The following is a 14,006-nucleotide window of genomic DNA, read 5'->3' as shown; positions in this document are numbered from 1 at the left end:
CCGGCGCACGCTCGCTTGCCCTCGCGCAGCGACGTCTGTCGTGCCCGGCGAGAATTCATTTGTTCGATTGTATTTATTCATTCCGTTCCTGCACTCATTTAGTGCAAATGGAATTATTTTTTAGTGTTAAAAATCCCCTTTGGGTAAGTGTTGAACATTTCTTACGCTTATTCTAAGCAGGTAGATTTAAATGTTATTTCTAACGGCTATTTCGCTATGCTACTTCTTTGTGTGATTTTGCTTGCCACTTAATTCAAGTACTCTTGCATTCATTCCACTCTTATTACATCTCGTTTTAATTGCTAAATTGTGTTTCTTTAAAGTCTATGAGTTAGTTTATTTTCCAGTAATTTATAATTCAAAATTTGACCGTTACATTCTATACTCAGTTTTGTTTTAAAGCTTGTTCATTTAAACTTAGCATCAGTGTAAAGTGTAAACTCCGTCTGACTGTACCATTCCGCACTTCACCAAACTTTCACCATCATCATCACGCAGTACTGCTTCTTGCTTTGCTTCTTGCCGTGCCGGGTACAGTCAGCGGAGACTTATTAAGAGCTTTTCCTCACACAATGGAAATAAATTCCAGGGAGCCTAGTTACGGCTAAGACCGTAACCGTGAAGACCAGCCGGCAGTTCCTGAGCGGCCCCAGCTGACGTCCCTCAGCTCGTCCGTCTCCTAACCCGCAGTGGCTCCGGCAGCTTCAGGGGGAGTACTTGCGTGGTGGAACTGTCCTCGGAGCAAAATCAGTACCGGCCTTGAACCCTACCCTACGACCTATTCGTGTGCTTGCGGCGGAGAATAAAATTAGTTACTTTTCTCTTTGTTTAATTTCCTCTCCGCCTACCCGTAGCACCCTTCTCCATCATCAGATCAGCTCGATGGTACCATAATAGTGCATTGTCATCCGATTTATACATGCATGCAAAATTTCAGCTCAATCGGAAACCGGGAAGTGGATCAAGTTTAACTTGCAAGATTTGATTACACACAGACAGACAGACAGACAGACAGACAGACAACAGTCAGGTGAAACTAAATAAAAGCTTGCACCAGCTGTGGTCACGGAAAGACTTACGTCCCAACAAATGTCAACAGAGATATTAATAAAACACCACGGAATTAAAGGTAAAAACAATGAAATTATATCGCGGTAGACCCGTTTGTGCAATTAAATATGTGTACCTACAAAACGCGAGAGTTTAAAGTGTTATAAATAAAAGCTTGTAAAATAGGCGATATTATATGATTTGTGTAATGTAAAATACATGCGTTTCATGTATCTATTTTCTTTTTTACCTACTTTAGCTTTTTTTGTATGATTTATATAATATAAAATACTTCAGTATTTTTAAGGGCATCGTCACCAGGTTTCACGTCATAGGTTTTTAAGAGGCGAATGCTGAATGAAAGAAAACAATAGCAAACGAAAAAGTGGAACTGCAATCGGAATTTCACCCGGCAGCGGTAAACTTCAAAAGTAAACTCCTTTTATGGATATCTGATACTGAAATTACCTTTCGTATGTCCTCTGTTCAACCGTTTACGTCGAGGACAAAAGGAAGGTTATGATTTAAGTCTGCGTATACAGGTTATTTTATCAACTCTGAGAGAAAACCCGTGGTTTACAACCCTTAGCCAAATTTCACGAAAGCACGAAAAAATGGCTCTCCCATACAAAAAATCTACATCTGATCAGCTGAAATGTATGATTCAGCCTATTTTTTTAAAATACCTGTAATATATGATACAATTTCAATAATAGGAATTTAACTAGATAGATATTGTGGTAACGAAACTGGGAAAAATAATAAGCTCATTTTCGAATTTATAAACGTTCCGTATCATTAGAAAATCCGAGGCAGGAAAGAAGCAAGAACATGCGCGTTTAATAAAAAAGATATTAAATCCTATTATGTGCCACTTACTTATATACCTACGTACTTATGTAAAGAAAGAGAAGAGTCGTCGAATTTATTGGGCCCAATACATTCCACGACTGTTCTCTTTCCGCACAGACTCTATATGTGCCTTTATCGATACCTTACAGTCCTATTACGTGAAAGGATTTTTTTGTTTGACACTGACACATTCGCTAGCGTGTGCGTAATTTACTTTCTATGCATCTCGCTCGTCACACATTAATGCGAGCGAGCTGTATAGAAAGTAAGTTACGCAGACGTTAGCGAATATGTCAGTTTGACACTGCTAAGGCAGTCATGGTACGAACGTTGTTTTTTGGCAACTATTTTGACTTCGGGCGTAAAATGCTATTTTTATTCCTGTGACATAATCCAGAGCACTAAATTTATACCACGTGTTAGTTTTCAGAAGTTAATAGCGCGTGCGCGAAGTTTTCGTTTCGAATTACGGCAATATTCGACAACGATAGGAAACAGATTCGGGCACGTAATACAGGGAATCCTTTTCTGAATATTATCTGTAACAGTCAAGGCCAGATCCAGCTTTATGGTCAGAGGGGGGGGGGGGATCACCTGGTCAAATTCTAGAAGACAGTTTTTCGCAAATAAAACATTGTAACGTATTTATTGTACCTAATATAGACCCAGCCCAGGGTTCGGGGGTCTAATCCTAAATAATAATTAATAATGATATGAAAATTTCGACCCACGAGAGGACGTATTATTGAGTGTGTGATCAAATGCCACAATGGCGGTTGTAACATGTGGTTCCTGAACACATCACAGAGATATATACTGTGTGTAGATAAAGCAATGCATGTAACTGTACATAATTAGGCATTAAACCACTCGTGTGATATTTTTATGAAACTCGCTTTCAACTCGTTTCATAAACATTCATATTTTAATACCATCATTATGTAGCGGTCACAGTAATTACTATTGTGGTGCAATCCTTTTGACATGACATCTAAAGGGGCCCACAGATTCGCCGGACGATAATATATAGGTAGGTAGTATATCAACCTGCCAGTTATACACAAAAGGTGACAGTTCCGAACTGACAGGCTGATATCCAGTACCGTCTTTACCATAAGGGCACACGGGGCCCGTGCCCAGGGCCCCCGTCCTCAGGGGGCCCCCAAGGACAGACAGTAACAGTATATTTGATTACCCACAATAAATAGAAGATCATAGTAGAAAAATGTTAGTTTAATTAGCTTTCTTTACTTTCCAAAAGGGCCCTAAATTCTTATGTGCCCAGGGGCCCCAGCATAGCTTAAGACGGCCATGCTGATATCGTCCGTCCGTCCGTCCGGCGATCTGGTAATCAGTGGGCCCCTTTAAGAATATCAACAACCCAACAGTTGTTCTACTTTGAACTGATGCATCTGTCGGCCTATAGCCCCCGGCTGAGGGGGTTGTACAAAGGTTAGATCAATTGATACAACACAATGCGTAATACAAGCATAACAAGCCGTTTGTGGCGATGATAATTAGGATGTCAGGATATAGGAAGATCGCGAGGTTTGCCCAGGCACTTGAAGGACTCATGAACCAACCAAAACTGTGTTAAAATCAAAATATTAATCTTTTGGCATTCATGCTATGCCCAAATATTTTGACATCCATGTGGTATCATTAGATTCGTATGGAGTACGGAAAAAATATTAAAAATATATATATTTTGTGTTAGCACTTTCATTCATAAAATGGTTCAAGTCTCCCGCATCGTTTTCGAATCTTGATGGGTAGGTAATAGATATATTACTTAGGTATAATGAATAATATTTGAAGCAAACTAGAAATTAAAGCTTATTTTGAAATCCAAACCTTTCAAATTCAACTTTTTAGGACTTATACGCGATTAGCCGCGAAGGGTCTCATTGTCACTCTGCCAAGGTACAAAATGGTACAGTAATAAATTCTTTGACCTGATACAAGTACATGCTGCTTACATATTTACTAGGATCATAACCCTTATTTTTGCTGTAGTCGGTCGACTAAACCTGAAATAAGCTGCAGATTCCTGCAACAGACCTGCAGATTCCTGCAGATTCCTGCAGCAGACCTGTCCACACGTATTGGCTCGCCTTTCCTGTGGGATAAGACAGTGTAGCCAAGAGGGTAATGCAGATGCTGGGCATCCCTGTGTTTCCTTAATTCCGTCCCAGGCGGTGTAATGTATGTTACACCATAAATCGTCTGAAATAGACGCAAAGGCCAATGATGATGCGGTCGATTAGGACGGATCTTTTATTCAGCTAACGTGTTTATTGTCGGGATGATCGCGCTTACTCAGCAGATTTGTTTAGCTTTATAAACGTTCCAATAAGGTTTTAAGACATTCTCATTTATCTAGATAAAGAGTAAACGGCGAGTTTACATAGATTAACGGGTTTTAATGGTTTTAACACAGCTGGAGAGGCGGAGAAGTAAAACTCGATTGTTACCGGCTTGCCAAATTTATAGTTAAAGATCGGCATCTTGTGAATTGTGCCTAATATGGGTGCTTTACAATTCCAAGTAAATACAGATACAGATCATTTACCATCGTATTTTCACGGAAACGCACGACCGTGTTATGCTATGTCAGTCAGTCTCAGTACAAAAAGTACTGAAGATGACTGAATTAGCATGACAAATACGAACGTTTCCGAAAAAATATCGTGCACTTGCTATCAAAATCGTTGCAGACTTTTCTTGCTGTAACTGTAACTTGTGTTCCGAGCATTTCCCTCTACAACTTTTGGAGCATTCGTTGCCTGACCTAAGTAGCTTATTGAATTTCTTTAAAAACTTTTCTGTAAAAGGTTGACGGGTGTTGGGTGTTTATATGGTTTCGGTCGATTATTATCATTTGCATTGCCCATGATGACTTACTAGAATTACGAGCACACGAGACACTAATAGTAGTTTGACAAACCTTGGTTTTCAAGAGGTATTTTATATTGACATTTGCTGTCACAAATTTGCTGTCAGATTTAGTCGCAAACCGCACGCAAAGTGCACACAAATGTGTCGACACCTTGTTACGGAAAAGTGTAGACACGGCGACGACACTTTGTTTAGAAACAATTCTAGACACATTGTGTGGACTCTGTTACGACACATCTGACATTTAGTTACCACTTTGTGATTCTGCGACTGGAATGGTTATATGGGTCTAGTGATGATATTTAAATAACTGTTCCAAATTTTAGGTATCTACGTCAAAAGGTCTCTGAAAAAAACGCATTTAATCGATCTTCAAGAGCGAAGTGATCCCATAAAGGTGAACAATTTTTTTTACACAGCACTAAAAACCGAACGTCAAACACATTGTCCCATGATTTATTGATAAATCCGACGAAAGCTCCCTTCATAAATAAATTTATTTACAAGTATTTTAACACGTTTTTTCGTCTCGGTCCACGAATGTGTATAAACCTAAGTAATCAATCATTCGGAAACAAGATATTAGGGTGGCGTCACATCATCATTTATTTATTTATTTACGGAGGGTCGCGGGGCGTGGATTACCACGTACAGACTCCGTTATTCAGCACTAGCGACCCTATCCCGGCATCGCACGAGTTACACAAAACCTTAACAAATTACACCTAAACCTTCATCAAGAATCACTCTATTGATAGGTGAAAGCCGCATGAAAATCCGTTCAGTAGTTTTTAAGTTTATCGCTAACATACATCATGCATACAAATAGACAGACGCGGCGGGAGACTTTGTTCTATAAAGTGTAGTGACATCATCAGGTGACATGTTGACACTACCTATATTTAAAATATCTGGGAGATCGAGCTTTGCTCAGCAAACATGTAAAAACTCAAAAATGCGCGTTTTTTCAGAGATAAGACCAAGCGAGATCGATTTTTCGCCCCCGAAAACCCCCATATAGCAAATTTCATCGAAATCGTTACAGCTGTTTCCAAGATCCCCGATATATACATAAATAAGCAAGAATTGCTTGTTTAAAGGCATTAGATTAGATATATGTACATTTTAAATTAAGTATACCCCTACGTATGTTGACACTATCAATATTTAAATGATAATAATAAAAACATATCGTGACTCGCATAACTATTTCATTTAATCACTGTATCCAGCGGGCGCAGCACGGTTCTATTTTTATCGACTATCACTATGCACGTCCCTTTTGCACTTACATACTTGTTAGAACGTGACAGGCATGGTGACAAGGGATAAAAACGCGACCGTGCTACGCCGCCAGGACTATAAAAAATGTCTACATTAGCCAGTATTTCTTCGAGACAACGAGTGTAATTTTCAAGCTTATAGTTCGTTTTTTTTAGCATTAGAAAGAACTTGTAAGAAGGTAAGCGATCTTGACATGTCTTTTAATTGAAAAACGCTTTTTAAAAATCAATAACTATTACTTATGAAAGCAGAAGAATATAAAAGATCGTATTAGATTCATAATTGTACATATTTGCCGTAACTTATTTTTAAAATGTGTTTTTCAATTAAAAGACACATCAAGATTGTTTACCTTATTTCTAATGCTAAAATTAAGAAACGAACTATAGTAAATAACAATACTCATCTATACGTAAATATTCTGGGAACGAGGGGCTTTGGGATTCTTTCGACGTTCTTGCACATTCAATAAAGGGAAAGAAACACTTTAAGAATGTATGGAGTTTGGGGAGTTTGATAGTTTGTTTTTAGTTTGCAAGTTTTAGAGAATCTTGGACCTTTTTAATGTTGCAAGGAACCAGGCTAGCACATGATTGGCGCGACAGTATCTCGCGGCGAGATAGACTACCCGTCCCTCTTTTGTTAACATAGAAAAATACGGGTAGTCTATCTCGCCGCGAGATACTGTCGCGCCAATCATGTGCTTGGCCTACAGTGCGGCATTTCTGGTTTATAACTACCTATCTACCTAAAAATTTATGATAATATATAAAGTTAAAGTAAGTAGGACGTAAAGGCTTCGTCACACAGGCGCGTTTTCCGGGCGGGGCGTGAGCGGGTCGCTCCGGTTTTACAGTATATAAAATGCTCACGCCCCGCCCGGAAAACGCGCCTGTGTGACGGAACCTTAAGCGTCATGAAAAATAATATTTGACCAAGTTTTTGAGTTAGCATCCTAATTAGGAACAAAGAGAATTTAGTAAAGAGGCGTATTGTCAAAGTAAATTTTGTAGTCACAGTATTTGTAGCCATCTTTCAACACAGGATTATAAGTTTAAGAACGCCATTAGACTTTGATCCTTGTTCCTTCACTGATATGTGTTAAATTTGTTAAATAGGTATCAGACGGTGTCGCCATCTACACGAGTATAGGCCAAAGGTACTTAGGGCGCCATCTTTTCGAGCATACATTTTTCTTGCTTTTCGGAGGCACGTTTTTTTCTTAAAATTTATTTATCTTACCTTTAAGTAAGGTGTAATTACGGTAAATTTGGTTAGTCGACCTAAATCATAGATTTCTTATCTGTATCTGTTCGAATTGGAACTGTCAACGGCTCTGTTATTTATTTTGGTTATTTTTTATAATATCATAATGATATTATTACGCGAAAAGCACTAAAGCATTTCAAAAGAAGTTCCATAACTCATACCTGTGATAAAGTAGGTACCAACAAATTGCCGAATGACATTACAAAAAAACCCTGACAAGTGCGAGTCGGACTCGCGCACGAACGGTTCCGTACCATTACGCAAAAAACGACAAAAAAATCACGTTTATTGTATGGGAGCCCCATTTAAATATTTATTTTATTATGTTTTTAGTGTTTGTTGTTATAGCTATAAAATAGTTTTAGATTTTAATTAGTTACGTTTTACGACATTTTCATTTGATTTCTATTTTATTTTATTTTTGACATTATTGATTCACAATTTACTATTATTTTTATTATTCTTTAAATATTGTTTGTATACACTTGACGATCTTTTTGTGAGTTTCTGCTATTTTTAAGGAAGAATAACATGTAAATTTTCAATCAGAAATAAATATTATCTATCTATCTATCTAGCGGCAATAGAAATACCTACATCATCTGTGAAAATTTCAACTGTCTAGCTAGCACCGTTCGTGAGATACAGCCTGTTGACAGACAGACAGACAGTGGAGTGTTAGTAATAGGGTCCCGTTTTTACCCTTTGGGTACGGAACCCTAAACATGAGATATCACCTTCAATGAATAAAATTGCGATAACGCCGACTCACACTTTACCAATTTCTTCATCAATTTCCCGCCATAAGTGATACCCGTCGATAATAGGTTTTACTGCCTGCAAATAGTGCATTTCATCCCCCTAACCATACATTACAGGTGTATGTATGTGTGTGTTTGTGTATGTATGTATGAGTTACGTAGGGGAAGCGTAATGACGTCATATCGAAGACGATTGCGTATAGGCCGTAGGACGATTGCGTAAACGCGTTCGGTCAAATCATAATTTCGGGGTTTTAATAATCTACTTTAAAGTTTTCGGAGATGAGATAGATAACCATTTTTAAGTAAAAGCGAAGGAATCAGTTACCTTACCGTGTTGACTTTTAGTCGTCATAATCTTCGTAAACTCGTTCAATTGTCAACCTTATTGTTATGCAATAAGTTTCAAATTCACACGGGGGCTACTCCCCCCCCCCCCTCCCCCCCTTCAATTCCTCTCCCCAACCACAATATCCCCGCAACTCACGCGTGATATTTCAAGTATTTTTTCCCAATTAACATTTTCCACCCTCACTATTGCGTTCCGCAAAATCTATTTCTTCTTCCCCTCAATTGCACCCTAGCGATGATCGCCTAACAAGGGTGGAACGCACAGACATATAATATAAATAGACTTCGCATGTGTACTAATGTTAGTTGCAGGCCACTATTTGAATAATTATGGAAACGCTTGTGTTTATTTCTGGTGGGCGACTTTTTGTTTCTATACAGGGTAATTTTCATAGTCTTAAACGACTTTTGGTATGTTGCAAACCAGGAAACTGCATTTTTTCGTTTTTTGGAGGATGCTAGAGGGAATGTCCAGAAAGCGTGACCACCAGCGGCTTAATGGGCTAGGTGCCAATTTTATGGTTGTATCGATCGTTCCTGCGGCCAAAAAGCTAAAATCGAAATTTCCTTATCTGTCGCTCTATTGGATACATATAGGCATTACGCAGCTGCCACGTAAAGTAAGGAATATAAAGAAATATTGCTAAGTAATTTGACTATATTTAAATACTTTTCGAAGATACTACATGAAAACGTAGGTTCGTATCCTACCCACTGCGCCATGTAGGATCTTCAATAAAACACTTGATAAACTTGTTCTTGTATTTGTTTTATAGTTAGTAGCTTCTTAATATTAATTACAATAATTACAATTGTATGTTATACAGCACATCCGTTTGTCTATACCTAGTTCGTTTTTTTTAGCATTAGAAAAAAGGTAAACAATCTTGACGTGTCTTTTTATTGAAAAACCGTTTTGAAAAATAAGTCACGGCAAATATGTAACAATTATGAATCATATACGATTATTTATATTCTTTTGCTTTCATAAGTAATAGTTACTGATTTTAAAAAAGCGTTTTTCAATGAAAAGACACGTCAAGATCGCGTAGTCTTTTTCTAATGCTAAAAAAACGAACTATATTAGTCATGAGATAGGTAAAAGAGAGAGAGAGAGAGAGAGAGAGAGCTGTCAAAGTGACAGCCATAGATAACATATTTTTAAGAGTGCTTTCCTAAACGTTACTCCCCTACAATACAGTTGTCATTACATGTATTCATTCGTAGTGGGTTCGATGGGATGTCTACTTAAATATGTCTGTGCTACAATAAATGAGCCGAATGGTACCGCTGAGACCTTATAAATCTCACTTTTTACTAATTATCTTAGTTTTAGTAATAAATATTATTAAATATGGCAAGTGTACTATTAATTTATCCTTATTTTATGTCTGTAATTTTTTAAATAGGTGTCTCACTTAGGGCTAGTTTATTAAAATTGAGGTATTCATTAAGGATTACTCACATCACGCTACCCGGCTAATTTCTATTTCTATTTCCGGCCCGGCCCCAGCCCGGTCTAGCGTGAGTCATCCTTTATTTCAAAAATGTCATAATATTATCTCTATTTCAAACATTGTGAGGAAACCTGCATAGTTGCATACATCCGCGATTCAAAGGTGTACTTGAAGTCCCCAACCCGCATTGTGCCACCGTGGTGCCACCATAAACCAAAGAGGCCTGTGCCCAGCACATTAGAACATATTTAGGCAGAATTCTTATTCTTTCAAACAAAGCTAGAAAATATCGTTATTTTACATTAGAATTATAAATTTACTAGTGACCTGCCCCGGCTTCGCACGGGTTAACAAATTATATACTTAAACCTTCCTCAACAATCAATCTATCGATAGGTGAAAAGCGCATGAAAATCCGTTCAGTAGTTTTTGAGTTTATCGCGAACATACAAACACACAAACAGACAGACGCGGCTGGGGAGACTTTGGTGGTTGGAGGTGTAATTATAAAATTAACACGCTAAAATAATAACATACCGACAGTGGGAATTTCAAATGTCGTAAGGGACATGTTGTCGTATGTCCCTTACGACATTTGAAATTTCCACCGTACAATCATAGATTCCCAGTATTCCCACCCTATCGGCTGAATGCTCGGCGTCGAAATGCCAGAATCGACACTAATTATCGCCGAAATTCGTCTATCCCGAACAAATGCTAATTATAGCCGAAATATTCGTCTATCCTGAACAAATGCTTTCGCTGATTGCAATCAAATATTCTCTCATTACTAATACTTGGTTCTAAAAGGGTCTAATGATCAATAGTAGGTACAGCGGTATCCAGACGAGATGATGAAATCGACCGATTTGATCAGAAATGAAATTGGCGTCAATCTCCAATTTAATCACCAATTTTAGATTTATGGTGATATTAGAGCCCTCTAAATTGAAAAAAGTGCCCCAGAACGAAAATACTGGCGTCACAAATTCGTATTCATGCGTCCGCACCTCATTTTATCGGTAATATCGGTCATTACCGGCGGTTGAATTCGGTAAGCCAAATTGACGATTGCGTCCGCACGTCCTGTATCGATCGGGCAATTTAATCAGATTGGCGAAAAATTGACTAGTCTGGATATGCCTTATATATACTATGGCCAAAGAGAATTCTAAATAGAGGCGGATTCTCAAAGTAAATTATGTAGTCACGGTAAATTTACTGCCATCTTTCGACAGATGTTAAAAACTTTTAGAACGCCATGTGACTTTGATCCTTATTCTTTCACAGATATGTGTTAAATTTGTTAAATATCAAAGAGTGTCGTCATCTACTCAAGACTAGGCCAAAGGTATGGCGCCATCGCTCGAAAAGATGGAACCATACCTTCGGTCTAATATTCAAATCCTTGTGATGTACAGTCGCCATCAGATATATCGGAGCGGCCAAGGTGCTCACAAATATCGGAACACGCCTCTATTGTCAGGGCGTTAGAGCGCGTGTTCAGATATTGTGAACACCTTGGCCGCTCCGATATATCTGATGGCGACTGTACAGTCACCACATGAGATTGTTATGCCATTTAGGATCACATGCATGCACCATCCCACTAACCTGGGGTTAACCGGTTAAACCTGTAGTTGCCATGGCAACCAGTACAATTTGACACTAGGTTAACGGTTTAACCGGTTAACCCCGGGTTATTCGGATGGTGCAAGTGGCACTTAGGGTTCTTGCTAAGTATTGACCAACCAATTTAGCTAGGACCCAATGGCGCAACAATCGCGGAGCGTGATGGTACTTTACGTCTATTTCGAAACACGACAGATCGTTATTAAAACGGATAACGCTTGCTTGGTATTTGATCGTTCGTCGATCTGTGAAACTATTTGCTAATTAATAATTTACCTGATTATCTAACAGAAGAATTCGATGCATTAATGTAAAGAATTAGCATTGTAAATACACCTATTCATATTATGCTTTGCTGTTCAATTTGCAAGATTAAAGTTGACAATGTTGAATCTGTCATTATCATGAAATATGTATTCATAATTATATAATTAATGTCTGTCTGTCTGTTACCTCTTCACGCTTAAAAACCGCTGAACCGATTTAGTTGAAATTGGGTATAGAGATAGTTTGAGGCCCGGGAAAGAACATAGGATAGTTAGACGAAGTAGCGGACAGAAGCCAGTTATAAAATGTAAAATCCACCATTGTAGTGTTTATTGACCGAAGCGAAGCGAAGGTCTACGTTTTGACTCGGGCATTTTGCTTTCGTATGTCCGGATGTTCTCCTCTACAGGTCGCAATTCTTAACCGATTCTCGTGAAATTTTGTGACCGAATTTTATGACTAAATAAAATTTTTTTGTCAATCCGGTTCTTGGAAATTTTTAAAAATGGCGGAGTCGTGATACCTGGCGCCTAAACAAATAGTCGTATCGATATCATAAGACTTTTTTCTTTTTGAAACATGTTTACAGAGTTAATAGCAAAAAATGCAGAAAAAAATTATCGCTGGTTTAGGCGGTATTTAGATATTTAATTTTAACTAATTTTAATTTGAGAAGGAGTAGCTAAATTTCGTCAACCCGTCTAAGAACTATTTGGCTCAGTTTGTAAACGTTCGCTTTTTCTGTTTGCACAGAGGGTCTGGGTTCGATCCCCAGTAATTGTATGCTGGGATATTATAACTTTTTGTATTTTTTTACACATAAATTTCGTATTGTTTTTCTTTAATTTACTATACACCGTGTTTTTATTGAATTCCGTTAACTTCGGGGTATAGTTAAGTACGTTTATAAGAACTAAATGGCATAGTTAATTTTCAAAAAAAAATTTTTTTTTGTTTTCTTTTTTGTTTTTTTTTTGTTTAAAAAGTAATTAAATGTAGCATATAGCGTTGTTGTAACACGGGCATTACATTTAACTCAACCAAACAATTGAAATCTGTGACATATCAATGTCATTTCGTACATCAATCGACCGAGATTGTACTTAAGTTTAGTAGCAAATGTATGAACTCATTCTAAACACTAATCAATATGTAAGCCGGCCCTAAGGCAAGTGTACACGCTTATAGAGGCCTTATAGTAAAAAAATAAATTATGGATTATCTCCGAAATGGACTTAATTAGAACATCGGTGTCTTTGAGAAAGTTACTTGATTTAAGCTCAGGAATGCACCCTTGAAATTAACGGAATCAAAAAAAACACGGTGTATTTAAAGCTCTTAGCACCATGTTATTTCAAGCTCTGCTCGCGAGGTCTACAGCTCACAGAGCCACTAGTATTTAGTCTGTATCTTTATTAGGTATTTAGATAAAAGTAAACAAACAATTTATACATTTTTGGGTAGTTATAACATTTATAGGTTATTACAAAACCGCCTGGATCAGTCACTGAACGACCTGACTTTAACGTACATTATTTGATCGTGTAATGTTTTCATCTACCCTCAACTGGCTTAACGAGCCATTTGAGGGTAGATTTTATTTACTTTTATTTAAATACCTAAAGATACAGAGTATATTGTTGTCTGTTTGTCCCCAGATGAGGCGTTGGGCGAGGCGGCGTGGCTGAGCGCGATGGAAGGCAGCTATCTCGTTCTCGCCGCGCTGCTCATCGCGGCGCGAGCGCAGAACACCAGAAGTAAGTTCAGACCTAGGTACCGTCTACCGGCAACCATAGGTTTAGAATTAGCGTAGACACTAGTTATTACCATGGTATAATAATATACTCCGCCTGGTACTCCATTCCCGTCTTTTCTAGGTCACCTAACTGACACGGGCTTACGTCATCATGCGACAGCGCTATATGATAATATGCGATAGCGCTATATATAGCGGCCATGTTGTTGTGACGTAGCCCCGTGTCACTCTGGGAATGGAAGACCATGTTTTATTAGACTATGGTACCATCTACCGGCAACCATAGGTTTAGAATTAGCGTAGACACTAGTTATTACGAAAGCGACTGCCATCTGACTATCCAACCCAGAAGGAAAACTAGGCCTTTTTGGGATTAGTCCGATTTCCTCAAATATTTTCCTTCACCGAAAAGCGAATGGTAAACATTGA

At 38.1% G+C, this 14,006-nt stretch overlaps 1 protein-coding gene across 1 annotated transcript in view; it reads left to right on the top strand.

The window, feature by feature from the left end:
* Positions 1–14,006, top strand: part of LOC134802499 (limbic system-associated membrane protein-like) — a 77,831-nt gene that overhangs the window by 30,167 nt on the left and 33,658 nt on the right. Inside the window, exon 2 of the mRNA XM_063775178.1 lies at positions 13,480–13,578. Within this exon, the coding sequence (XP_063631248.1) occupies positions 13,515–13,578 (64 nt within the window). The 5' untranslated portion in view covers positions 13,480–13,514. The remainder of the gene's footprint in view (positions 1–13,479; positions 13,579–14,006) is intronic.

Source organism: Cydia splendana, chromosome 24, assembly GCF_910591565.1.
Source record: "Cydia splendana chromosome 24, ilCydSple1.2, whole genome shotgun sequence".
NCBI lineage: Eukaryota > Metazoa > Arthropoda > Insecta > Lepidoptera > Tortricidae > Cydia > Cydia splendana.
The sequence above is the reverse complement of the archived record's forward strand: the minus strand, read 5'-3'. Positions and strand labels throughout refer to the sequence as shown.